Source organism: Aphelocoma coerulescens, assembly GCF_041296385.1.
Source record: "Aphelocoma coerulescens isolate FSJ_1873_10779 chromosome Z unlocalized genomic scaffold, UR_Acoe_1.0 ChrZ, whole genome shotgun sequence".
Taxonomy (NCBI): domain Eukaryota; kingdom Metazoa; phylum Chordata; class Aves; order Passeriformes; family Corvidae; genus Aphelocoma; species Aphelocoma coerulescens.
Genome location: NW_027184085.1, coordinates 16,507,274 through 16,533,472, shown reverse-complemented (window position 1 = coordinate 16,533,472; position 26,199 = coordinate 16,507,274). Strand labels below are relative to the sequence as shown.

General features: G+C 40.7%; 1 protein-coding gene across 6 annotated transcripts in view; it reads left to right on the top strand.

The window, feature by feature from the left end:
• Positions 1-637: 637 nt before the first annotated feature.
• Positions 638-26,199, top strand: part of ARL15 (ARF like GTPase 15) — a 232,257-nt gene continuing 206,695 nt past the window's right edge. For 5 of the 6 annotated variants that reach the window (XM_069001322.1, XM_069001318.1, XM_069001323.1 and 2 more), the window contains exons 1-3: positions 638-766; positions 19,746-19,836; positions 20,431-20,487. In XM_069001322.1, the coding sequence (XP_068857423.1) occupies positions 20,434-20,487 (54 nt within the window). In that variant the 5' untranslated portion in view covers positions 638-766; positions 19,746-19,836; positions 20,431-20,433. The remainder of the gene's footprint in view (positions 767-19,745; positions 19,837-20,430; positions 20,488-26,199) is intronic. The other variant, XM_069001321.1, reaches the window with a different exon arrangement.

Here is a 26,199-nt window from a genome sequence, read left to right as displayed (position 1 = left end):
GTGCCATGTCCAGTCTTTCCTTAAACACCTCCAGTGATGGTGACTCCTCCACCTCCCTGGGCAGCCCATTCTAATGTCTAATCAACCTTTCTGTGAAGAAATTCTTCCCGATGTCCAACTTAACCCACCCCCCTGGCGCAGTTTAAGATCATGTCCTCTCGTCCTGTCACCGGTTGCCTGGGAAAAGAGGCCGACCCCCACCTGGCCACAGCCTCCTTTCAGGCAGTTGGTAGAGAGTGATGGGGTCACCCCTGAGCCTCCTTTTCTCCAGGCTAAACACCCCCAGCTCCCTCAGCTGCTCCTCACAGGACCTGTGCTGCAGTCCCTTCCCCAGCTCCGTTGCCCTTCTCTGGGCTCTCTCACTCCGTGGCACGACAGAATCCCCGACTCGCGGCCGCGCCGCTGCTGCGCTCGTGCGCCTTTAAGGGCGGCCTGGCCTCGCCCCCACGTGTGCGATCAGCTGACGGCGCGTCCCTCCCCTCCGCTGCCCGCCCTGCCCCGCTCCCTCCGCCGCGAGGTGCGGGCGGCAGCGCGGCTCTGACAGCGCTGCCGGGGCAGCGCCCGCGCCCCCCGCCCGCCCCCGGCGCGCCCCCCCGGCCCCGCCGCGCCGAGCGCCCCCCGCCGCCGGCCCCGCCGCTGCCCCGCGCCCCGTGACGGCGCTGCCCCCGCCGGCCCAGCGCCGCTGTCAGCCGGGCGGGCGCCCGCGGCCCCTCCGGAGAGCTCGGCAGCGCGGCGCCCAGCGCCACCCCGGTACATGGATTACCTGGTAGGTTCCCGGCGGGAGCGGACCGTCGGACATCTTACCGAGCGGCTGGGGCGGTGTCCGCGGCGCGGGAGTGTGCGGAGGGCAGCCCGGGGCCGGGGGCGCTGGGTCCGGCCGCGCTGCCGCGCCCGGCCCGCCCGGCTGTTAACGGGCGATAAAGCGGCCGGGCCCCGCTCATTTGGCCGCTATTAGGTTGCTAAAGCCGTGACCCGGGTCGCTGTTTTTTTCCTAAATGCTGGAGCTTAGGGCACGCTTGAATGAACTAAATTGCTACCGCGGGCAGGATCAGCCGAGCGCCCAGGCAGCTGGTATTCGGGGGTAGTGTTTATTGCTCTTTAATGAATATTGGCTTCATTCGTCTGCGAGAGATCGTATCGCGGGCTCGCATCTCAGCTGGGGTCGTGGCTGGTGTTTGCACTCACCCGTGCACCCTCGGCGAGCAAAAACCCTGTGGCACGGTTGGCTGATGAGCAGGTGGCTTTGTTTTATAGTATGGTACCTGCTTACCTGGTCTTTTCAGCCTAACAATGTGAGGGCGTAACGAGCACATCCCATCGCTCCAGTCCTGCTGGGATCCCATTGCTCCACTCTTGTTGCTTCGAGCGCTGTGTTGTGAACTGGTGCTCGCTCCTTCGCCGTGAAGTGCTGCGAAGCGTCAGCTGGGGCAACGAAGAGCAGGCATCTTCTGGCCATCCCTGTTCGTTGTTGGTGTCAAGTGTGACCAGGAAGTATTTGGAGTCAGAATCTTGGCTCTGTCATTCATGTTTTCACACGGGATGCTCAAGGGTGTAGGCTTTCAAGAGAGGCTCGTCGAATGCAACAGAATCTCTGGAGGTGCTCTTTTCAATGAACTGAAGATTTGCCATGTTGAGATGAGAGCTGCATGCAGGCTTTTCCTTTTCTGACAGCTAACTAAACCACAAATATATTAAAATCATACTTTACTATTCTTATGTCCATGTAGCAAAGATTTATTTTGGTTTATTGAGCCTCACCCCCCCCCCCCAAAAAAAAAAAATTTTTACGCTTGCCTTTCAGAATTTGAATACTACAGAGAGGCACTAGAAAATGAGTCCCATGTGGCAGAAATGGTAGGCAGACTTCTCTTTAAGAACCTAGTTAATGAAACACTGATAGTAAACTTACTGGGTATCAAGTGCAGCCTCATAGCTCCTTGAGAGCCTGGAGCTGTTTCTTAGATTTTTTTCCTTTATAAACTTATGTCCAGATGAAACTGCCCATTCTGTACTTTTTGAAATGCTTGCATTAACCTTTGTGACTTCTACAGGCTGTTGTGTGGAAGGCCAACCACTCTGAGAACAATAAATTTAATAAGCCTTGGAAACAGAGAACATGTTTTTGTATTAACTAAAGGGGGGAGGGGATTAAATAGCTCTCCTTTTTTTTTCTTTCCCTGACTCTTATTCTCCAGCTGATTGTTTTCTTCTTTGTTGTTGTTGTTGTTGTGTGGCCTTCTTTGGTATCAGCTCTAAAAATACCTCTTTGACATGAAACATGAGGTTCAGGCGCCTCAGAAAGTCTGCTCTAACAAAAAAAAAAAATATGATGGTGAGTTAGGCAATTAGTTGTGTACAGCTATTTTCAGCTTGTTGTCATAGTCTGCCCTGGTGTAAAGATGGGCCTACTCTTTTATTCTATGCAAGACTTGAAGTTGTAGTGTAAATGCTAACCTATGGCAGTAGAACAATTGTCGCATTATTTCCATAGCAAAAATAGCTGTACATGTTAAGGAATTTTGTGGTTTTGTGCATTTATGTTGGGTTCTTGCACATACATGGGCATCAAAACACAAACAGAAGGTCCCTTTTCTGGTTCCTCATGTTGGGCCCCTGTGTTGCAGCCTGCAGGCAGTGAGGTTTTGTCCTGTGCTTGCAGTTGAGGCAGAGAGCAGAGCAAAGGATGAGGTTGTTTCTGCTTGCAGTAGTGCTGTGACAGTATTTGACAAAGTTTTGGTTATCAGTGGGGCTGAGTGAGGGAGTTTGGTGGAAGAAGGTGAGGACAGATGAGGTCAGGTTTCCTGCAGCAGGGACTCAGGAGTCAGTCCATCTGCACATCTACCCTCAGCCAGCTCTTCCCAAATTTGCATAGCAAAGTTCTTTTCCTGATTTTATCGGGATACAACATACATTGATGGAGACTTCTCCATTAAGAAGCAGATCCTAAGAACTGCTGAACATCTGAAGCACCTTCCAATATCATCAGGCTGTTGAAAGCATTCAAAACCTGCTCAAAGTGAAGTCAGTTGGAGCCAGCTTGGACTGTGGCCTGAAGTTTTTATGGGCAGATAACCAGAACCTGAGTAGGGCCTCTTCTACTTACCGTGGGATCCTTGATTTATGCCTAATGCCATTTGATAATAAATTGGTACTAAAAGAGTGTCTTCTGTGATGCTCTGGTCTGTTTTTGCGGTTTTGCATTGTAACAAAAAAGTATCACTGGCCTCTGTATCTTTAATAGTTAGAAGAGGCTCTTCAGCCTGGTGCCTCTTTTATTTTTGTGTTGATATAATTATGATGTTATGAGTGATGTGGTGTTTTTTTTTTTTTCAGTCAACATGACTAAACTAGGCTCAGCCTCTAAAAAAGAATACATCTTCACTCAGAGGCACCTTTTACTTATACGTGTTTTTCTCCTTGTATTTAGTTAACACTTTTAAAGCATACTATGTGAACACAGCTGCATCAATGTAGATTAGTAGGTGTTTGTAACTACATAATCCAATGTACTGTCTGCAACCATCTTCAGCTTCATTCTTGCTACACTGTGTCTGGAAGGATTTTAGTGTATTAGAGACTTGTGTTGGTTGGCCTCTGTTCAGTAGACTATGCTTAATTTAAGGAGTTACGGCATGATGCATCTTGTGAAAAGCATGACATGTGACCAGTCTTACAGTTTTTGCTTGGAGAACTTGTGGGGAAACAATAAAAAAGCTTTGGTTTTTCTTATGTGCTAAAATTACAATGCAAATTTTAAGCTCCTGAGTAGACTTGCACAATACACTTCTTCAGTGGCATCCTCTGCAGTGGATAAGGTTCTTACATGCTTCCATTCAATGTATCAGCCTGATCTATGTAGAATTTTTAAAAGCCACTTAAGAGAGTGGTGTAGAAATTTGAATGTGTTTCTTCACAAAAGAAAGGTGTTATATTGGCCTAAGAGGTTTATAAGAAAAAATTGATAACCTGTTTAATTTTGTATTTTTAGCATTTTCCTTACGATAGCTTATCCCTAAATTATATCCCAAGATACTATATAGTATCTTAGTTGTGTATAAAAATGTTTCTTGGGCAGGTATTGAAGAGCATGTTACGACCTGAAATGAAAGATAACTCTTCTTGCATGATCAACTGCTTCAGCTTTAGTGTTTTTTTTTTCATTTTTTTCCCCTTTTCTGGGGAGTTAAAGAGGAACATGGGTTCTGCAATGTCAAGAGAGTGCACACTGCTAGTGTGCTAGAATCCTTGTTGCTTTGTTGGAGATTGGTTTCTATAACAAGTTTGAGGGTTTTTTTGTTCTTTGTACATTTGTTAGCTAATACAAACTATTTTACCCCTGTATGCATGCACATGAAACCTAAAATTTGGAAAGTTTTTGAGTAAATGTAACTAAATTTTCAAATTTTAGATGAATATTTGAATAGGCCCTAAAGTGACTTAAGAATTTCTGCTTGGTTTTCGAACAGTCTTGACCTCACATTCTAGACAGTTAGTGTTCAGACAAAGTCTTGGTTGGGGAAAGCTACATATACCAAACTGGTGTTCTTAAAAGTGTTAGATGATATTAAAAAAAAAAAAAAAGTTTCTGAGAAACTTTTCTTTCTTGGGGAGTTTACCTTTAAGACCTTTCTTTTAAATAGTTAGACTCTTTAATTTAATTGGGCAGGTTAGATTCAGGAAGTGGCAATACGGGAAGATCAAGATCAGTTAGTGATTCTGCTCCACTTCAGATCCTGTGTTTCCATTGCTGTTGCCAGTTCCATTGTTTCGTATCTGCAGGTCATTGAAAACATTCTTTCTTATACCACAAATGCGTTATAGAGGCATATGTTTGAAGGTAGGAGTTTTACTTCACTGAAACTTTGTAAACCCATAGATGTTGTCCTTTGAATAAGGAAAACTGGGTAAAGGTCCATACCAGCAACTCTGTATTTTCCCTCTGAGGCACATGCATGTTTTTGATACAGGGCCTGAAACATGAGCAGCAATGGTCTATACATAGGGCCTTCTCCTCTTAGTGTTTGCCGAACACCTCTCTCATGGGAATTTTGTCTTTTGTCATGTAGCAATAAGGATTATTTAGGCTCTATGTTGACTCATCTATGAGCTCTAACATCCTTCAAAATTTACACCTTCTGTAGAGCACAAGAGCTTTTATTTTATTATCCTCCCTTCTATTTGGGAAGTTGATTAGACACAGGGATGAAGGGTCTGACAGTTGTTTCAAAATAAAGATATAACTGAATGCAGGAAAAAACCCAACAGCTGTAAGGTCAACTAGTGTACAGGGTGCATGCAACTGTATTAGTGTTTGGATCAGATGTGAGTCTTTGAATTGAAGAAGATAATGCTTATGGTTGTAGATTTGCATTGCAGAGTGATCACAGATGACATGAACTTAATATTTTTTCGAATGAAACCAGATGGAAAGACTTACTTCGCTAATGGGTTTTTACACCATGGGCCTAGATTAGAGCTAGTGTCTGAAATATGTAGGCTGAATACTTGGTCTTCAATGCCAGCTCTTGCTATGTACCACCACACCATGTTGCTCTGTGCTATGTTGCTCCTGAGTTCTTCAGTCAGACCTCAAGCTTGAGGCAACATGATGAATTTCACAAAAGGTTAGAAATGCAAGCTTTTTTAAGTGAGAATATCTGCGTTTAGTAAGGACAGAATATTCCTTCTAATACCACATGCTGATTAACATTTTTGGCTTGTTGTCAGTATCATCAGGTCATGTTTTTTAATACTGCCAGCTTGTGATGTTTATTCTCTTCAACTGAGTTCTGAAGTTTTGGGATTGTGTGAGGATATTAGCTCTCCATTAATAAAAGAATAATTTTTAGTTTAGTTTAAAAACACAAATGTGGGCCCAAAGAGCTTTAAAAGCCATATGAAAAAACCACAACAGTATTTAAAATGTTGTGCTTCTTTGTCTTTTGCCTCATACTGCTCTGCGGTATGTTGTTTTTGCTGTTTTTCACTGTGTGTGCAGCATAACTTTCTGAAGTGCAAAGTGTCTGACTGTATATAAGTCCTTGTGGACACGAGTAGGGTATTTGCAATTGAATAAAAGATGTCTCATCTCATGCTGGAGCTCTTCAGCTTACAGAAGTTTTTTTTTTTCTCACTGGCAGCCTGGTGAGGTGATTAAATTAATTGCCAACCAGTGTGTAAGTAACTGTGAGGAAGAGACACAAAACAGGAAATGTAGGTGACGAATCCTTATGCTAGATGCAGTCCAGCCCTAGAGCTTTGTTGCTTATAAGAACAAACAGTAGGAGGAATGTGAATCTATGTTCTATGATGCTCTGCTGTATGTTTTGGTGGAGCAGCAGCAGAAGAATTTGTTCATGGGACCCACATTAGCTTTTGGCATTGGAGAGTCTGAGTAAGCAAGATGGCATCCAAGATCCACTAGGAACTGTTGATACGGGAGAAGTAAGTTTGCAGATTTCTTTTTTTGTTATGACTTGGAGCTTTTGTATGGAAGAACCATCTGTTTTCTACATTTTATTAGCTTTTACAACAACTGTTGCCTAATCTTCCTTTAAATGATTTTGACTCTAATAGAGGTGAAAAACTTAGAAGCAATTAAAAATGAAGTAATCATTTTTTAATCTGTAATACAAATTTCATGGGAAGTACGAATGAGCATTGAGAGCACAGCTCTGGCAGTGAATGAGAGGGAGAAGTGAATTCAGAGATTACAAGGGAATTTCATAAATAAGAATTAACTATAATAAATAAACTGCATGTGCTTTGGATGGGCTGATGCAGAGACAAATATTAAAAATGCATATTGAACCCAGGAAAAAATTCGTAGTACCTCTTTTGATATTCATAATGAAATGGCAGATGAAATTCAGTGTTGATAAATGCAAAGTTGCATATATTTATAGAAGAAGTCACATGGTAGTACAGATGCATGGATAGGCCCTAAAATATCATCAGTACTCAGGAAAGGGAATGAGGATCCTTCTTTAAAATGTCACCCCAACCCAGACATCTGTCAACAAATTTATAGTATTTAGAAGGAAAAAGGGAAAGATCTCATTTTTACACTGCTTAAATGTATGGTTTGGTCTTGTCTTACATGCTGCATGCCTGGTTGCATCATCTTAGGAAGAGTATTGAAAAACCAAAGAAGATACAGAGAAGGATGATCTGGTAATTCAAGGAAAGCAATTGCTTCTGTACAAGCAGGGATTAAATAGTTATAGCCCTTCAGTCTGGAGAAACAGCTGACTGGTATGAGCAGGCAATATTCTAGACATCTTTGAAATCAGAAGGAGAGGTAACTAGGCAATAAGTAAATTTTTCCCAATAGAAGAACTCACTGACGGTTATAATCCAGGAACTGTGTTTTCATGTGAGTGTAGTTGAATTCTCACTTGTGCAGTAATGTTAGAGAAGTCAAGATGAGTAGACCAGGAATTTGTACAGTGCCTTCAAAAACAGGTCTGTTGTGGGTTGGTATTAAATGTGATGTTCAGATGTGATGGTAGGAGATCCTGAAGTTGTGATTGCTGGAACATAAGGATAGGTCCATGAGATATAATTCCCTGGATGTCCTTAGGCTTTGCCATGGGCTAAAGACATCCATTTCTCCTCATTGAGAGGACAGCTAGAACTAGTTCTGGAACAGGGAATTGCAGTTAGAAAATTGACGTGTTCCAAGTGGTGTCCAGGAGTACTCCCTGGTGTAATCAGAATTGCATCAACTGCACAGGAGGTGAGACATTTTAATTCAGAGGAATTGATACTTTGTTTTATTAATAAAAACCAAAAAACCAAAAAACCCCACTCTTCTGCACAAGCTACTTGTTTGCTTCCCAGTAACAAAATGGGACAAGCAAATAGCAAAAGAAAAGGCCCAATGAAGAGATACAGAGTCTTCCCAGAGAGTCCATTAGGACAAATGCTCCTAAAGTGGGAAGAAAATGTTTTAACTAAAGAAAAAGACCAGTGCCAAATGATTAGGTACTGTGTTTTTAAGTGGCCAAAACATAAAATTAACAAAGATGGGCTCAAGTGGCCCAAGTATGGGTCTTCTGAAAAGTGGCTTTGTGAAGCTTTGCATTCTTATGTACATTACAAAGCTCCAAAACATTCTGACGAATTAGACTATGCTAAAATTTGGTTAAATTATTGGCAAAAACAAAATGAAGAACAAGACAAGAAAAGAGAATTAGAAGAGGAAACAAAATCTAATTCAATTGGACTTAAAAAAATTCAAACCAATTTTTTTCCATTGCAGAAGAACCAAAACAGAAAGAAAAACAAAAAACTAAATTAAATCAACCAAAGTGGGACCCCCTAGACTACCTTCCTCCAGTAACTCCTCCAGAAAGGAGGGTCCAAATTAAACAAGAAAGGGTCCTTCCTTCATCAAGTCACCCAACCGAAAGGGACTCGGAAAGTGAGAATGAAAGTGCAAAAGAAATTTCTGTTCCTTCCTGCTCTCACAAAAAGACAACCAGACAAAGGATTTCTTCTAGCCAGGATGGTCCAGCATCTTGCACTAGAAAGAAATAACTTAAAACACCTGACTGTCCCACCTGCCTTAGCACTCCCTATGAGTCTAAAATTTTACCTCTTAGAGAGGTACCCATGGGAAATGCTCAAGGAGGAATTGGTTATGTAGTCGTGCCTCTGGCTTCATCAGAGGTGCGAGAATTTAAAAAAGAGATGAAAAGTCTAATGACTGACCCCATTGGTCTAGCTGATCAATTTGATCAATTCCTTGGCCCTAATATTTATAATTAGGGAGAGATACAATCCATCCTACACTCCTTATTCACCATTGAGGAACGAAAACTGATTAGAGCTGCAGGAGTGACAGTCGGGGACAGAGAAAATAATTCTAATCAGGGCCCAATTGGAGAACAAAAACTACCACTGACAGACCCAGAATGGAATCCAAATTCTGAAGAGGGCAGGAAGAACATGAAAGATTACAGAAATCTAATTATAAAAGGTATCAGAGAAGCTGTTCCCCGAGTTAATAATATGAAAAAGGCATTTTGTGGGGAACAGGAAAAGGATGAGTCCCCAACAGCTTGGATGGCTCGGTTAAGGAACAACATCCAACTTTATTCTGTAATTGACCTGGACAGTAAAGGTGGTAAGACTATGCTAAAAGTACATTGTGTGCTTCACTCCTGGCCTGACATCAGGAGGAAATTGGAAAAATTAGAAAAATGGCCAGAGAGGCAACTGGATGAATTACTGGAGGAAGCCCAAAAGGTCTTTGTTAGGAGGGATGAAGAGAGGATGAAGGCTAAAAGCCGAATAATGAATAACAGCACTAATACTCCAATCCACAACCCTCCTACACAAAGAACTTTCCAAGGGGGCATCCCACAATAGCAAACCCAAATTTGCTCTCAGCAACGGCCACAAGTTTGCACTTGTAATATACAACCAACCCTACAATCTACCTCAATTGTTCAGGGACCTAAAAAGTTAATTTGCACATATTGTAATAAACAAGGCCACGGGCACTGCTACTGTTTTAGAAAGCAAAGAGACCAAGGAGTCTTCCAAATGGAGGGACAAATTTTAAACAACAGAAGGGGTCAGGGGCTCTATTCTCTGGGGCAAAAACATCTTAAAGAGCCCTTGATAAAATTAGAAGTTGGACCCCAGAGACAGCAAGTGGAGTTTTTAGTGGACACAGGTGCCAAAAGAACCTGTGTCACTGAAACACCTCCAGGATGTTTTATTTCTCAAGATACATTAGACATATGTGGTGCTAATGGTGAAAGCTTTGCTGTTCCTGTAATTAAAAATGTAACCTTTTCCATACAAGGACGCACCCATACAGGGGATGTGCTATACCTACCTCAAGCTGGGATCAATCTTTTAGGACGTGACTTCCAAATACCTCTGAGGGTTGGGGTGGTACCGCAGGGTGGAAAAATGACCACTAAATTGTTTGTTTTATCTTTAGTAGATGAGCAACACATTGACCCGGTAGTGTGGGCCAAACCTGGCAACCGGGGAAAAATGGACATCACACCTCTAACAATTGAGTTGCTCCCAAATAGCCAGCCAGTACGTGTACCACAATATCCCCTCTCCAAGGACAAAAGAAAGGGCCTGAAGCCTGTTATCATGGACTTATTACAAGATGGAATTCTTGAGACCTGCAAATCCAGTTACAACACTCCAATTTTGGCTGTCCAGAAACCAGATAAGTCATTCCGGCTTGTACAAGATCTGCGTGAGGTCAATAAGAGAGTCCAAACCAGGTACCCACTGGTGCAGGACCCCTATACACTCCTGAGTCGGGTACCCCCAGCACATGCCTGGTTCTCTGTTATTGACCTTAAAGATGCTTTCTGGTCATGTCCTCTAGATTCTCATTGCAGAGACATCTTTGCATTTACCTGGGAGGATCCAGACACTGGACGGAGGCAGCAGCTGCGCTGGACTCGCCTGCCTCAAGGGTACACCGAGGCACCCACACTCTTTGGCCAAGCGCTAGAAGATTTGCTAAGTTCCTTTTCTCCACCCGAAGGGATTCAGGTAGCTCAGTACGTAGACGACCTGCTCCTCTCTGGGGAACAGGAGTCTACGGTAAGAACTGCTACAATTCAGTTACTGAATTTTCTAGGGAGGAACGGGCTGAGGGTGTCAAAACCTAAATTACAATTTGTGCTACAGGAGGTGAAGTATTTGGGACATCTAATTGGCCACGGCTCAAAAAAACTCAGTGCCAAAAGAGTAGAAGGAATCCTGAATTTACCACCTCCAACTTCAAAACGAGAAATTCGACAATTATTAGGCCTATTTGGATACTGCAGACTGTGGATCGATCAGTATTCACAATCTGCCAAATTTTTATATGAAAAATTAATGGAAGAAGAACCTTTTAATTGGAATAATTCAGACACACAAAAATTACAAAATTTGAAAGAGAAATTAACAAAAGCACCCATTTTAAGCCTCCCTTCACTAGAAAAGCCCTTCGATCTATTTGTTAATGTGGAGAAGGGAGTTGCCTATGGCGTCTTGACCCAGGAGTGGGGAGGAGTCAGGAAGCCGGTTGCTTTCCTTTCCAAATTACTAGATCCAGTGTCCAGAGGATGGCCCGTCTGCATCCAGTCCATCGCCGCAGCAGCCGTTCTGGTCTCAGAGAGTCAAAAACTTATTTTTGGTGGAGACTTGACAGTGCATACACCACACTCAATTAAAACCATTTTAGCACACAGGGCTGCAGAGTGGTTAACTGACCCAAGAATAGTCAAATATGAAGCCCTTCTCATGCACTCAGACCACCTGAGGTTAGTTGTATGTGCACACCAAAATCCAGCCCAATTTCTTTATGGGACCCCATCAGAAAATGAAATTGAACAAAATTGCATTGAAATAATTGACATCCAAACAAAAGTTAGAGAGGACCTGGTGGACTGCCCCCTCAATGAAGGGGGAATCCTCTTCATTGACGGGTCATCTCGAGTGGTGGATGGAAAACGATGCTCTGGCTATTCAGTGGTCGATGGACACCAAATGTGTGTGCTAGAAAAGGGCAGATTGCCACCGACCTGGTCAGCTCAGGTCTGTGAGCTCTATGCCCTAGAAAAAGCACTCCACCGACTAGCAGGAAGCATCGGGACCATTTACACTGACTCCAGATACGCTTATGGCGTAGTCCACACCTTTGGAAAAATCTGGTCCGAAAGGGGGTTCCTAAACACCAAAGGGAAAGATATCCTACATAAAGAATTGATTTTAAAAATTCTAAAAGCACTGCAACTGCCTCAGGTGATCTCAGTGGTGCATATTCCAGGCCATCAATCAGGAACCACAAAAGAAGCCCAAGGGAACAACCTAGCAGACTTAGCAGCAAAAGAAGCAGCAGTGGAAGGAGAGGTAAAAGTCATGGAAGTGAACCAACTTCCAACCAACACCACCACAACTGACACTATTCCACAAACTAACATTTTACCCACGCCCATTTTTACTGATCAGGAAAAGCAAAAATTAGTTTTAATTGGAGCTAATGAGGATTCTCAAGGCTGCTGGTACTTACCAGATAAACGCCAAATTCTAAACAAAAATTTAAGCTGAGAAATTCTACAAAATATCCACCAAAGCAATCATTGGGGTTCAAAGGCTCTGGCGGATCACTATCTCAGAACCTTTGTATGCACTGGTGTTTATGAAATAGCCAACCAAATAACCCGGGACTGTGTAATCTGTCAAAAAGTTAACAAAAAGGTAATGAAAAAGAACACTGGCGGAGGAATTGAATTAGCAATCAGGCCTTTCCAAAACATTCAAATTGACTTTACAGAAATGCCTCCTGTCCAGAGGTGGAAATACCTATTGGTAATCGTTGATCACCTTACTCACTGGGTGGAAGCTATTCCAACTGTCAATGCAACAGCCCAGACAGTGAGTAAGGTGATCCTCGAGCAAATTATCCCCCGTTATGGGATAGTCCACCGCATAGATTCGGATCAAGGTACCCATTTTACCTCCCAAATTGTACAACAATTGGCTCAGCAATTAGGAACAAATTAGAGATTACACACCCTGTGGCATCCACAAAGCTCTGGGAGAGTGGAACGGATGAACCAGACAATCAAGAACACCCTCACAAAATTAATGCTGGAAACAAAATGGACCTGGGTAAAATGCCTTCCACTTGCTCTTCTTAGAATTAGAACGCAGCCAAGATCTGATTTGGGTTGTTCACCATATGAGATGTTGTATGGATTACCCTACCTTGCTACACCACAAGAGTTGAATGTGAAAGAGTGTGGAAACACCAATGTACAACAATATGTACAGATAATTGCCAAAAATCTGGAGTTGCTAAGGGAAAGAGGTCTTCTTCCACAAACATCCCCACTTGATTTTAATTTACATCACATCAATCCAGGTGCCTGGGTGTTAATAAAATCCTGGAAAGAAAAGTCATTAACCCCATCTTGGGAAGGTCCATTTCAGGTCCAGCTAACCACCAAAACAGCTGTCTGAACATTTGAAAAGGGCTGGACACACGTCAAGGGAGTGAAGGGTCTGGTAGCACCACCAATTGAAGAAAAGAAACCTCCAGACAAACCATCAAACTAAACACCCTGTTTGAAAGTTCCACTCAGCATCCCTCAGTCCAAGTTAATAAAACCCTGTACTCCCAGTTCTTCCCCAGTTAGACCTCATTAATAAGTGCAGTTTATCCCCAGTTATACCCCGTTAATAAGTGCTAGCTACAAGTTGTTAAATTAAGTTGCAAATATTTAGCTGTTAATTCTGTTCCTTGTTATTCCCTTTTACCAACTCTGCCTTCACACAACTGTATTGCCACATCAACTGTATAGTAAGGCTCCATTTGAAGCCAGCATTCTCTTTCAATAACAGTCCAATCACACTCCAAATTTACAGGCATGATAACTTTAATCTTTGACAAGGCCAACCCCAAAATAACCACGAGTTTCCAGAAGCCTGAGATCACTGAAGAACCATCTGAAGGTGAGAAGCCTAAAGAAAGGACTAAAGAAGCAAAGATGACAAGCCCCACCAGCAGAGGCAACCCAAATGCTGACAGCTTCTCTCGGGTATGCCTAAAGGGGAAAGTGAGCAGCATCCTGCTACTAAATGTCATCTCTCTCTGGGTCCTCTGGCCTCCCTTCACCCAAGCAGCCGACAGCCGCTGTAACAGATGTTACAAGACTGTGTATCAGGCAGAAGGAGGCTCATTCCAAATTCGACACTTTTTCCAAGCACATACTTATGTTAATCCATCTTGTTACAACATAACAGAATTAAGTATCTGCTCAGAAAAAGGTCACAAATATTGGCTTGGCAGAAACATTGGCACCCAAATACATAAGCAGAAGGGAGAGTGCCCCTCCCAAGACAATTGGCTCTGTTTCAATTTTAGATATATAACCAGGACAGAAGATTTGTTAAAAAGAAAGACCTATGACACCGACCTGATCCAAGAGGTGGTCATAGAAGAAAAGGAAAAACAAAAAGAAAACAATCCTTTGATGTCAAGGAAAAACTTGTTTATTGACCTGGCAGAAAGGATTGGACAACAGCTAAATTTAACAAATTGCTGGGTGTGCGGAGGAACTTTAGAATCGGAGAGTTGGCCTTGGCGGGGAGTCAGTCTTGGACCCCCCGATTTACTCCGACTGAGTAATCTCTCCCCCACAACCCGACATGACAATGAAACCTGGCTGCTAAGCAATACTGTTATTGGAGAAGAATGCATCTGGAGGAAAGGAAGAAAATTTTTAGAAGAAGTTGGTGAGACAATATGCAAAAGGTACCTGGTAACTGATGGGCAAAAACACTGGTGGATACCCCAAGAACCAGATGTATTCTGGTCTGCAGAAAAGATTAAAAACAAAAATTGCATTTTGAATCCTGTTAAAAAACTCTGGCAGTGTTGGGATCAAGGAAATCCATACTCTGTCCTGCCACAAATTTCCAAGTACTGGATCACAGCAGCAAGTATACAACCCCACTTCTGGGAAGCACCACAAGACCTTTATTGGATCTGTGGTAACCGAGCTTACTCCAGCTTACCACCTCGCTGGAAAGGGAGCTGCACTCTTGGAGCCATTCAACCAAACTTCTTCCTACTTGCTGAAAACGCTGGAGCCCACCTTGGAATCTCCCTTTATGATGAACTTTTCCGTACTAAGAGACATGTAATAGGAGGGACCCAGAGATGGGGAGAAGAAGAGTGGCCAGCCGAGAGGATCCTAGAGACTTATGGACCTGCAACATGGGCACAGGATGGGAGCTGGGGGTACCGAACTCCCATCTACATGCTAAACCGGATCATCAGACTGCAAGCACTAATTGAGGACTTATTTTTCTCCCGTGTTTAATCCCTTGTTTTATCCGTCTAATCACCACTGTCATCCAAGGCACGCCACTGATCCAAGATCTCCAAGGACAACAGCAGTATCCACCATCCACTCGAAAGATTATGTATATCAATAATAATAAGAAAACCAAAAAGGAAAGAAAAATTGCCCAGCAAATGTGGGACAGTTTTAAAGAGCTTGAATCTATCCCTGAAGAGCTATCCACCTCCACTTAAATGCAAAGACCAAAGATGCGAGCATAAGAGAAAAAGGGGGGACTTGTCATACATGAAATCCCTATTTGTGCTTGGTCTTTGCATATTAAGTGTTTTAATTAATTAATTCTGAGTTAAATATTTTAAATTGAATGTTAAAATTAACCCATCAGCCCAGGTCCAAAAATCAAGTTCCATTATCCATGTTTTCAATTGTTCAGAGTAGTTTATTAAGAGAGTTGCACCATTCCCAGTTAAAAATTCCTCAGTTAAAAATCCCCAACTTATGCTCCCTTTTCAAACGTCAAACCACCTGTACACCATAAGAGTTATCTTTCCTGTGTTTACTGTATACTTTTACAAATGTTTTAAGATGTGTTGGATGTATTTTAGTATTTTTTTAGGTGTTTTTACTTGCACTTTGGTCCAAGGGCTAACTCCAAAAACCCCAGTTCGAACAGCCAGCAGCTATTTTTAGCCCCATAGCCATTACCCTGTAGGCAAGCTCCGTGGCAACCTGAATTTTAATGAGGGCATTTTAGCACCCTTATCTCAACTGATATCACCCCTCTGACAACGACGAGCTATTGGTGGACGGCGATGATCTGTCAAAGGGAAAGCACCAATCACTTTAAACTGAAGGGGCGGGCTGTGGGTGGGCTGTGGGCGGAGCAAAGGCGCTATAAAACAATGAGACAGGTCTCAAAAAGTTCAGAGAGAGAGAGGTGAGAGGAGAGAGTGTCCTCTGCAGGCTAGCTGTGGTGGACATCAGTGCTGGGCATTAAAAGCCTTACTCCTATTAAGGAGCCTTTAGTAACTTTTTTTTTACTTTTGGACCAGTCAAAAGCCAGCTCAGCACTGTAAGTCCTTTTTCTCTACCCGAGGCCCAGCGCTGACCCAGCCAGAAGATCTCAGATCCCTGTGCTCCTGGGGCATACCATCTACCGAGCCATAGGATCCCAAATTTTTATATTTTTCTAATTTCTGTAATTTTTCAGTTTTTCTGTTTTCAATAAACTATTTTATTTTTTTTTTAACTAAGAGTTGTCTCTTTTCTCACAAAATGTCTATGCTGTTCTTGGAGCTTTTAATTTTCTGCTGGCTAATCTGCATCTTTCACTGCCTGAGCCATTGCAGTCCTGGAAACAGTCATGGAAAACTGTTCTACTGAGAATATTGCCTAAAAGAGAGGAGAGCATTGTTCTCTAGTGCATCCACTCGATTACTTTTTGTGATGACAAGAGAGTTCTTGGATCCAGTCCTATTCCTGTTCACATATCATTGCTTTTCTGTCAACATCAGGTTTCTTCTAGTCTCTATACTAAGATTTATTTTTCTAATGATTATGTACAAGAAGATTGGTATTTTAGAAATCTAATTATTCAGCATTAAAGGAGAATATGAAAATATTTTCTGTGTCCTTTTTCCCTGAGAACAGTATTAAAAAGAATTTCAGGAGTTTAAATTAGAAATGTTATTAATGGAATGTACTAGAGGGCTGTGACATCTTGTGCGGAAAGGGGAGCCTTGGAGTTACTAGTTGGAGTTCAGTACACGAGGTTAGCAAACAGCAGTTCTGGTCAAAGTTCCTGCTACATTTACTGTAGTGGGTACCCACATGTTCCTCAAAACATAAGTACTGAGAATTTGTTTCAGGCTCCATACATAAAGGCACCTTAAAAATTGCATATTTTATACACTTGTACTGCTAATTTTTGCCATTTTATGCACTGAAAAAGATGCAGATAAGAATGGAGATGGAAAAAACTTCTGTCTGGAAGATCCAGCAATTCCAAGTGATTACTGGGTTGTATCACTTAATTATAAATGAGCAGAAGTGTGCCTGGATCTTTAGTTTATTAAAGAAACATATCACCAGAAAAAAACCCCTGTAACATCTTCCTTTTCTCATGTTGCTTTCTGTTTTTGTGGTCTTGGAGATATATTCACTGCTGTGATTTATTTAGGATTATGTCACAGCGAGTTGAGGTCCAGGTGAGTGTTTCTGCTGGGTGGCAGAATTGAGGATGCTGGCTCCTGCAGTTCTGTCTGGTGTTGTTGAGCCTTTTGTTTCTTTTCTGAGAACCTGATTAGGCTCCCCCTCCCCTTTTGCCCACCGAGGTTTGTGATGCTAGTGCTTTCAACTTGGTGCTTGCATCTTTGAAGTCATCAGTTGCAGAACATGCTCTAGTTAATCTTTTCAAAATCTGGTCTCTTGTAAATATTATGAGTAGGGATTTAATCTTGTATTTGCTGACAAAATAGATATTATTTTAAACAATGGCTTTGTGAGTTGCAGACTGTGTGCCTGTGTCAGAGCTGAATGAGATTTTTTTTTTTTTAACACTAAATACTGAAATTGTTTTTTACTGATATTTGTACTGATAGCTGAATACTTGAAAAAATGGGCAGAACAGATGCTTGTTGTGAATTGAATGTTGCACAGCTGTGGGGCCGACGTCTTTCTAAGTCATTATGAACAGCCACATTTTTACAAGGTACGATTAAAGTAACAAAGTATTGGGCAAATAGGAAAGTTAGCCATGAGTTTACTCTCAGTGGGAGAAGTTATTTAATGTTTGTGAGATGACCCTTTGCCTAAACAGAAGGGTGCTTTTTGGCAGAGATGCGTGTGTATATTGTTTGACATATTTGACCTGTTGGCTCCATTTTTTGCTTTTGACATGTGAAGTCACTTCTGTGAAGAATTAGTCCTTGTAGAATTGTATCAAACAAGGTATCTTTCTTTCATAGTATTTGTAGGTATATTTTTACATTTTTTTTCTTTTATTTTCATGCTTACCGTGTAAAATCCTTTCAGAAAGCAACAATAAACTGTAAGTAAATTAAATGCAAATTTTACAACAATTGTTTTGTTGCCCAATTGTATGGTCCCAAGTGAGTTGCACAACCAAAATAACGAAAGATTACAAGTATCAAGAATAAACTCCCCATTGTAGCAACAGATTATCAACTATATCTTAACTCAGTGGTTGGAGTGATAGTCTGAAGGATATTGTCATTAAACTTTAAATTATTTAAATCAATTCCTGTCACTTTTTCAGGGATTAAACTGAAATACTACTGGGGAGGGAATGTAAATTTTCAGAAGGATAGGTGAATATGATATTAATAGATGTTAATAGTAGCACTGGATTTAATGACGTTTTTAACCACAATAGAATGTAGTTTATAAGCATTATCTTGGGGATTTGAAGAAGGGATTATCTTAGTATTTCACTAGGAAATGCATAAGGGAAACATTTGTCGGTACTGTGTGCGACAGAATTTGTGCTTTATAATTATAGCCTGTGGTTTCAGAACATTACAGTAGGAAGCAAACCCAATAACAGATGAGTAAGGTAACACAGGATGTAGGTTGTTTTATTCTACTGAAGCAAGGATCTGCAGGGGCTTACTGTGGAATTTGAACTGCAGTTTAGTTCTCCCACTAATGTATAGCCTGGAAGTACTAAATAAAAATTAAAAAAATAAAACAATTTATAATGCTGTGCTTGTCTAGAATAAAAGCAAACAGTATACATGGAGAAGCTGTAATGGTTTGCTGCTGCTGCTGCATGTTTACTTCTTTTGCAAGCTGAAATAAATTTACTTTGGATATAAAGTTGTGTCTGCTAGCAACATAGAATCTGCCAGGATACTGAAAATGCAAATCACTGAATGTATCACCTGGTATTTAAGTATGGGCTTAAATTGCCGGAGACCCAGGTTAAACATTAGGAAACTTTCTAGTAGAGAGGGTAATGATGCACTGGACTAAATTGCTTGGGGGAAATCATCCATCCCTGGAACCTCTGGAACAAGGTCTGCAAATATTGTCAGGAGGGGTATGGTTTCTGACCCCGCCCCACCACTTTGTGTAACTGCAGGATTTCTTGAACTCAGTTCCTATTTCTCTGTCACTTTTTTCTTTCTGGGAGAAGCTCAGAGCACAAGTGATAGACTTGGATGTTTGTCCTTAAAGCTGCAAAAAAAAATTCCTTAAATTGAAATGGTGCTTTGAATCAGCATTTCCTTGTCATTAATAATATGCTAGATTACTTCCAGTAAGAAAAGAAAATCAACTGTGCTGTTGAAGTTTGCTTTCAGGGTTTTGTGCTGTGCTTTTTGACTTTCAGACAATTCAGCGAAATACTGTTTGTTTCAAATTTAAATGTAACAGTTACAGATAAAGAAAAATGTTGGTACACATTTTTTTATTACTTATAATTAATAAGATCTGTTCTTTTGATTTTTTAAAATCCCAATTCTAATTAAATGGGTATTTCATTTAAAGGGTTTTCTTTTTTTTGGAGGGAGGGAGAAATTAGAAAGCAGATGCTGAGAAGATGTTTTGACTGGTACGTTTAAAGTCTGTATCATCCAGCACTTCATCTTAGATAATGTGTGACCTTTTTAAATATTAAATAAAAATGTTTCACTTTGGCTTTAAGTTTTGGCTTTAAGTTTTGTCTTTCAAATACCTTGTATGCCTTTATATAAGGTATTTGAAAGGCAAATTACTCAATTACTTTTCTGAATAAATCATTGTAAGCTTAGTTTATTTTACCTAATTGCATAGGAAATATGGCAAACATACAGTAGTGTTTATTTTCGTGTTGGAGAGCTGCATTTATTTCCTGGCTTTGTTATGCTAATTAAAGAAGGTGTTTTTCATCTGTTTCATCAGAAATTCGTAGTCCATCCTCAGCCTCTCTGGGTGACTGCAGAAGACATAGAATTGTGGCATCACAGCAGATCGGAAGTTGAGCAAGTTGAGGGTAAAAACTTTTAATATGATATTTCCCAGCTGTAAGAACAGATAAAATAAAATGTTCATTTTCATGTTCTGCTTTGAACATGAAAATATCAGAAAACTAAAGGAATAAGACTCCAGAAATGTGCAAGCATTAAATCATATACATTATATTGGTATACAGAGGAAGAAAGTTTCAGTGATGGTACAGGGAGAGAAGAACTGTAACATATAAGCACAGAAGCCCTTTACAGTCTACTAGGAGGCCAAAAAGCACTCCACTAAAATGTTTCTTGCAGATTGTTTTTGAAACAGAGTAGATAAAAATAAATGACACTGAAAGCTTACATGCAAATTGTTAAGGTTGTGTACAGGCATTTTGGGGATCATTAGGTAATCTGAGGCCTATAATTAAATACTGAACTAGTAAGTGTAAAGGTGTTGACAGCTGCTTCTGTATGAAAGGTAGTATGCATCTGAATTTATATGGCATTTTTCTCAGGTTGTTTAATACAGCCTTGAATAAGTTGGTTTTTTTGGGGCAGAGGGGAGACATGGGAAGAAAAGTAGTTCTGAATAAATAGCATTCTTGGTAATTTCTTTATTTTGATTCCTTTAGACTATGTCTGAATGTATCCAGCTCTCATTTGCTGTTTGTAGAATTGGCATTTACACGGTAAGGCAATGTTCTAACTAACTAAGTGTATTTTTGTTAGTGTTAATGCCATTTGAGTGAAAAGAAGTTGAGATTTTTAGTATTGGATTTAAGTAATGCAGATAGCAAAAGGGCTTTGTCATACTAGTTTGCATAAACAGACTACAGTAGGTTTTTGTCCTGTCAAAGATTTACTAAAACCAGAAGAGGAAATGTATCCTCCACTTTAGTTAAAAAAGCGAAAGAAAAATTGAGCCAGCCTCTTGAGGTGTAGGAAAATTTAGAATTCATGTGCATCAGTTGCTAAGAATTCTGGCGTAATGTCATTGCTGAAGGGTTTATGTACCTTTGCCTTTAAATATCTATGATGTTTGAGTAATGTCACATATTAAGACATGTTAGCTAAATGCACATATTGTAAGCTTTGTCTGAAAGCCTTAACATTTGGAAATGCTCTTAAGTTAAACTTACCTTATATAAGAGAAATAAGAAGTTTACTTCAAACATATGTCCCCAATATGCTAGCATTTATTTTTCTGCTCCCAGTTGTTCTAATTAGTGATGAGAACAGTTAGATGAATGGGGTTTTGCAGAAGTTAATTGCACTACTACAATAATGTGTAGTGTAAACAGAGCTTACACAATGTATAAGACTCTGTTGCTCAAATCATGCTTCATATCCTGGAGCTTTTGGAGAGGGAATGCTGCTCCTTCTGTTACCACTTTTCAGGAGGAAGCCTGGAATGTACCACTTCATGCAGTCAAAAGTGTAGGTGAGTTTGGAACAGTGATGAGGCCTATGTGCCATCAGTAAGTCTTACCTGAGGACAGAATCTCAAAGCTTAACATCTGCTTTTGTTCACAGAATTTGGTTCCAGGTAGTGTTTAATATCGTACCGTGTTTTTTTTTCCCATGACATTTGCCTGCTTTCTGTTTTCAACATCTAAATGTGTTCTAAATGGTAGAAAAGAAGAGTCAAAGGCATATTTCCTTATGGTATTTAAATTTCTTAGTAAGACTTTCTCTCTAAAAATCCCTTTGTGATAGGAGTATACTATCTTGAAGGATCAACAGGGTTACAGTATGAGGTTTCAATGGCTGCAAGGTACTTGAATGGTTTGCCAGTTCTTTAGAAGGCTAGAGTACGCTGTTCAAATTCATTTGAGGGAATGTCCCAAGTATAAATGTGTGTGTATTGCAGACCTGGGTATAAGCAGGTACAATGTACAACAAAATACATCCTCTGACAGTAATCAGTTCTGTTTTAGTTTAAAATTGGTTAAGTCCTGTCTATATACTGGAGTGCCCTACTAAGTTGTGGTAGCTGCAGTTACAGTGGTAGTTGTATAACTGATATCTCATTCTCACCTTCTGGGCAGCAAAATACTTGATGTTTTAAATTGCAAAATAAAAAGAGTTAGCTTGGTTTCTTAAAATGCTGAAAGAAATTGATTTCACTGACTGCTGGTACTTAAGGGAGGATAACGAGGAAGATGATGACTAGACTTCAGAGCATCTGGAGATGCACAGTTGTGGCCACAGTTGTACAGGCACTACACAGATCCAATGTAAAGCGCATTTGAAAGTTAAAATAGTTCCTTTAGGAAAATGCTAGGTGCAGAGAGTACTTGCTTACATAAAAATGCCTGTCATTGGAAGGGTGAGTTTCAGATGATCTGACAGGTTGGTGGGTTTGGACAGCTTTGGTATCAGAATAAACAGAGAGGCCTGCTGAAGTGAGAGTTGTGCAGAAATACAATGTGATAGTTTCTGCCTCTGCACCGTGTCCTGCTCATGCTTGTAACTCTGTCACTGGCTTTGTTGCTCAGGTATGTCAGCAGTCTGGCAGCTAGCAAGTAGTGTGTGCTCCATACTGATGTCAAGAAGCAAACCACAAAACCCCAGTTCCTATTTCCCTTTTAATTAATGCCTTGTGTCTTGTGCTTTCTGCTGCATGCTGTTTTGCAGATTCAATAGATTTTCTGTTTGCTAGTTGATTGATTTTTCTACAAAATGTAAGCAGTCTTTTAGATGCCAGTCCTTAGCAGCACCATTTGTTCAGCTTGTACTGTGTTACTTGGACACTTCCTTGTCCTCATGGTACAATGCTTTTAGTCCTTTGGACTACAGACATCTCAACTGTTAGTCTGTTATCAAGCTGCTTATCAGTAACACTCTAAAGCACCCATTACATCACCTGTACTACACCATTAAATAGGCTTCCTGTTTTTATGGCACACACAGATTATGAGATGGAGGAAGAGTTTATATAGTGATCTATGGCAAAACAGCCTGTGCTGCCTTCAGCTACCACGATTAAGAAGCCAAAAATTTGTTGTCTTGAACTATGAGAAAACCTACATCTTTGCAAGAGTATGGAAATGGGATGCCCATCTCTGAATCTGAAACTGATAGATGTGTATTCTAAAAGGAAAACATTATCATAAACTCAAATGAAAGCTTTTGGGATTAAGAAATCAACCAACCAATGAAAATAAACCTCAATGTGTTTCACATAGCTAGTAGCTTCTGGCAGAAGTACCAGTTTTTCAGGTGCATGTTTCTGCTTCTCCCACCATCCTAGTATCTGCATCAGATATGCCAATTGGATGTGTGGGAACAGGCAGATAAATTTGTGAATCTGCGTGACTGTGGAGATTGTAAGCATATGGCAGCTTGTAACAAAGGTTATAATTTATTTCCTTTCTGTTTCTGATTTAATTTTCTTAACCAGATAAAGATCCTATTAAAATAATGATGGAGAATTTTACCTACATGAACCTCAGAGGGAAAATAATCCAAATGTTTTTGTCTTGTAAAACAATTTTTATGTCAGGACACTTGCCACTTTTATACATATTTAGGACTCCACCTTGGAAACTATGTGCATGATTAGGTGCCTATGCATATACTCCAGAAGATTCACTGATACTCTGTACTAGGCTTTGAGACTTGTGTTCTTTTCATCCATTTACATATAATTTTAAGCTTTTTTGAACAGGTTTTGTCCCTAACCCTTAAATGTGACTGCAGGAATATGCAAAATGTGATTTTCACATCACTTGTTGTTTTGGGTAGCAAAATGGACAGAAGCCTCTGTGGGGTGAGAACCATGCAAAAATACCTAAGGAGGCCTAGTGACATGGTCATTTACTGGTGTATATTAGAAGTAAAAATACTGGAAAATGCATTTTCCTGTTTCAGGAAATTAAAAAGTAAGTTTTTCTTGGTTTCAAAATATGTCATCAATACATAAATAATTTTGTTTCAAAACAAAACAAGGATAATGAAAAGCTCTCTGTAGATCTTTAAGATGCTGGGTATGGCAAAAGTGATGCACTGTAGCAATGTTGCATCAATGTTGGCATCATCTTCCTGAAAATCATGAGTAGTGGATATTTCAGTTTTAGTAGCCTCTTGGCTTGAATTTGTGCATTGAGAAGTGGAAATAAATGACGCATTTTTACAGCTTTGCTTGCTCTAGTTTATATATGGTAAGTATAGTAAACGATGCAAATGTGCTTTTAGTTTTCTGGTTTACTTTGGACTTACTTACATTTGTCTTTGTTTATAATGATAAATTCATGTCTTGAAACGATTTGACTGGAAACAGCTGTTGTGCTAAGGAGTTTGTCTGATGTTAGAAAAAAACAGAAATAACATTTACTCATAAAGTGGTGGAGAGGAAGCTTTTAAAAGAAGAGAAACCGAGACAGCAACTGAAGGCAGCCATGAAATAGGAGGTAATCATGGGAACATGTCTGGGAGGTTTCTGGAGCCAGCCTATGACTTAGAGTATGGAAAGCTTCCTATGAGACTCTTCCCCCTCCCGACATGGTTTCCCATTGGAAAATACTAAGTTAAAGTAATAACAGTGTTCATATAGCATATCCTGTCTACTCCTCCCTTTCCCATGTCGTGTCCTTGACAGAAGCAGCAAAACAAAAGCACAAAAGTGCAGCAGGAAAAAGTCCTTTTATGTGCTACCCTTGGGGAAATGTGGATAATTCCATTCACAGTCACTGCTGATATTCTGTGGATAGACTGTTGGAAAGGAAAGGTGTAAATGTTTTTAACTTCCAGCCTTAAATAAAAGGTTTTCGCTATCACCCCGGTCTTGGCAGTGACTTGGATTGGGTGGGACTATGCGTGCTTGGTTGTTGCAAATCTGTAGTCAAGCTGCTTGGACCATGCTAGGTGTGATTTGTGTTGCTAGCAACCTAAACAGGAGAAAGAGCGGCAGACTGTCTTGATGCATGTGTCACTGTGCATGTGAATATTAGCTATACTGTGGGTTTTTTACTATGAGCTATGAGACTTTACTTCCTACTTTTCCTGAAATAAAGGAACAGTTGTAACATTTTTTCAAATGAGGAAAGTAAAGACAGGTGAAGGGGGAGAAAATCAAGGCTGGGACAGGAGTGAGATCAGAATACAATTCTCTTCCCTTTCTCTCTCCAGAGTGCGTTGGTTAAAGTGAACTGTGCTGTCATTGCTGAGCAGTCTCTCCTTGTGGCCAGAGCTCATGTTACCTGCTCACAGAGCTCAGCAGCTTGGTGCAGCCAATGCTGCTGCGACAGCATTGCTTCCTTGGGCTATTCAGCGATATACACTGTATTTCCAGCTCTTTGAGAACCTCTGACAATTAGTAATTGATTTCACTTGGAAAGGTATGGTTTGCCAAAATAGCCTGTTAATTTTTGTCAGAATCTCAGTTGGACAAACTTTTAGGTTGGAATAGAGCTTTGTCCTGGACTAGGGCCTTTACAAATACAGGTTTTGTTTCATCTGATTTGTCTCTGCTGTCCATGGGTCATTCCTGCTCTACAGGATGGCAGGACTGTTCCACAGGCCATTAGCTTTAGGGAGGACAAGAGGAAAAACCCAGCCAATCTTTTCTGTTCAGACAAGGTGCTGTTCAATTTGCACTTCTCAAAGCTGTGGGGTTAGTTATCCTGTATGTAAGTGCTGTTTTGCATTTGCCCTGTGGAAGTGAGGATTCCCAATCCTCAGTCTTGCTGTCTGTCCAGAAAACAGTTGTGTAGTGTGTTGTGAAAATGTTGTATTATGCCTTCATGGTGCTCCACGTGGAAAATAAACTACTCTTGTCAGGCTCAAGTGATGCAGGGGGTGATGGTATGAGCATGGAATTTTTCTAGTGGCCTCTGTTGAGCATCCTTTTTTTGTGTAGTTTGCAAAGTAGCCTCTTTAATTATATTAAAAAAGTTGTTTTAATTGAATATAATAAGTTTAAAATGTAATTTGTAAGTACATTGCAAAGTAAAGATATTCAAAATTCTGACAATCTCCTATGACAAAAATGACCTCTTTGAAATCTGAGGTGCGCTGAGATTGTGGATTTGGAAAGATAGCAGGGGAACCTGTTGAATTAGTGGCAAATTACAAATCTAGTAGTTCACTGTATCATTTGAATTATTGAGAGGGTGAAAAGACTAGAAATGGCTCTTCAGTGAATGTGAATTTTTTTCTTTCACATTCTGTAATGCAGAGGTTGGGAGTATGGATAGCAATGAGATGTGCAAAAGAGCAAATTGATTTGCAAGGATTCCTGACTAGGTGATTGGAAGTTGTGATGGAAGACTCCCTGTGATTATGGTCAAAGTTGCATGCCCTGCTGTCTGTGTACATGCAATCACGTCCTCTACCTTGTATAGCTGGATGAGTAAGAATCTAATACGTGATCTGCAAGTGGAAATAGGGGGCAACAGTAA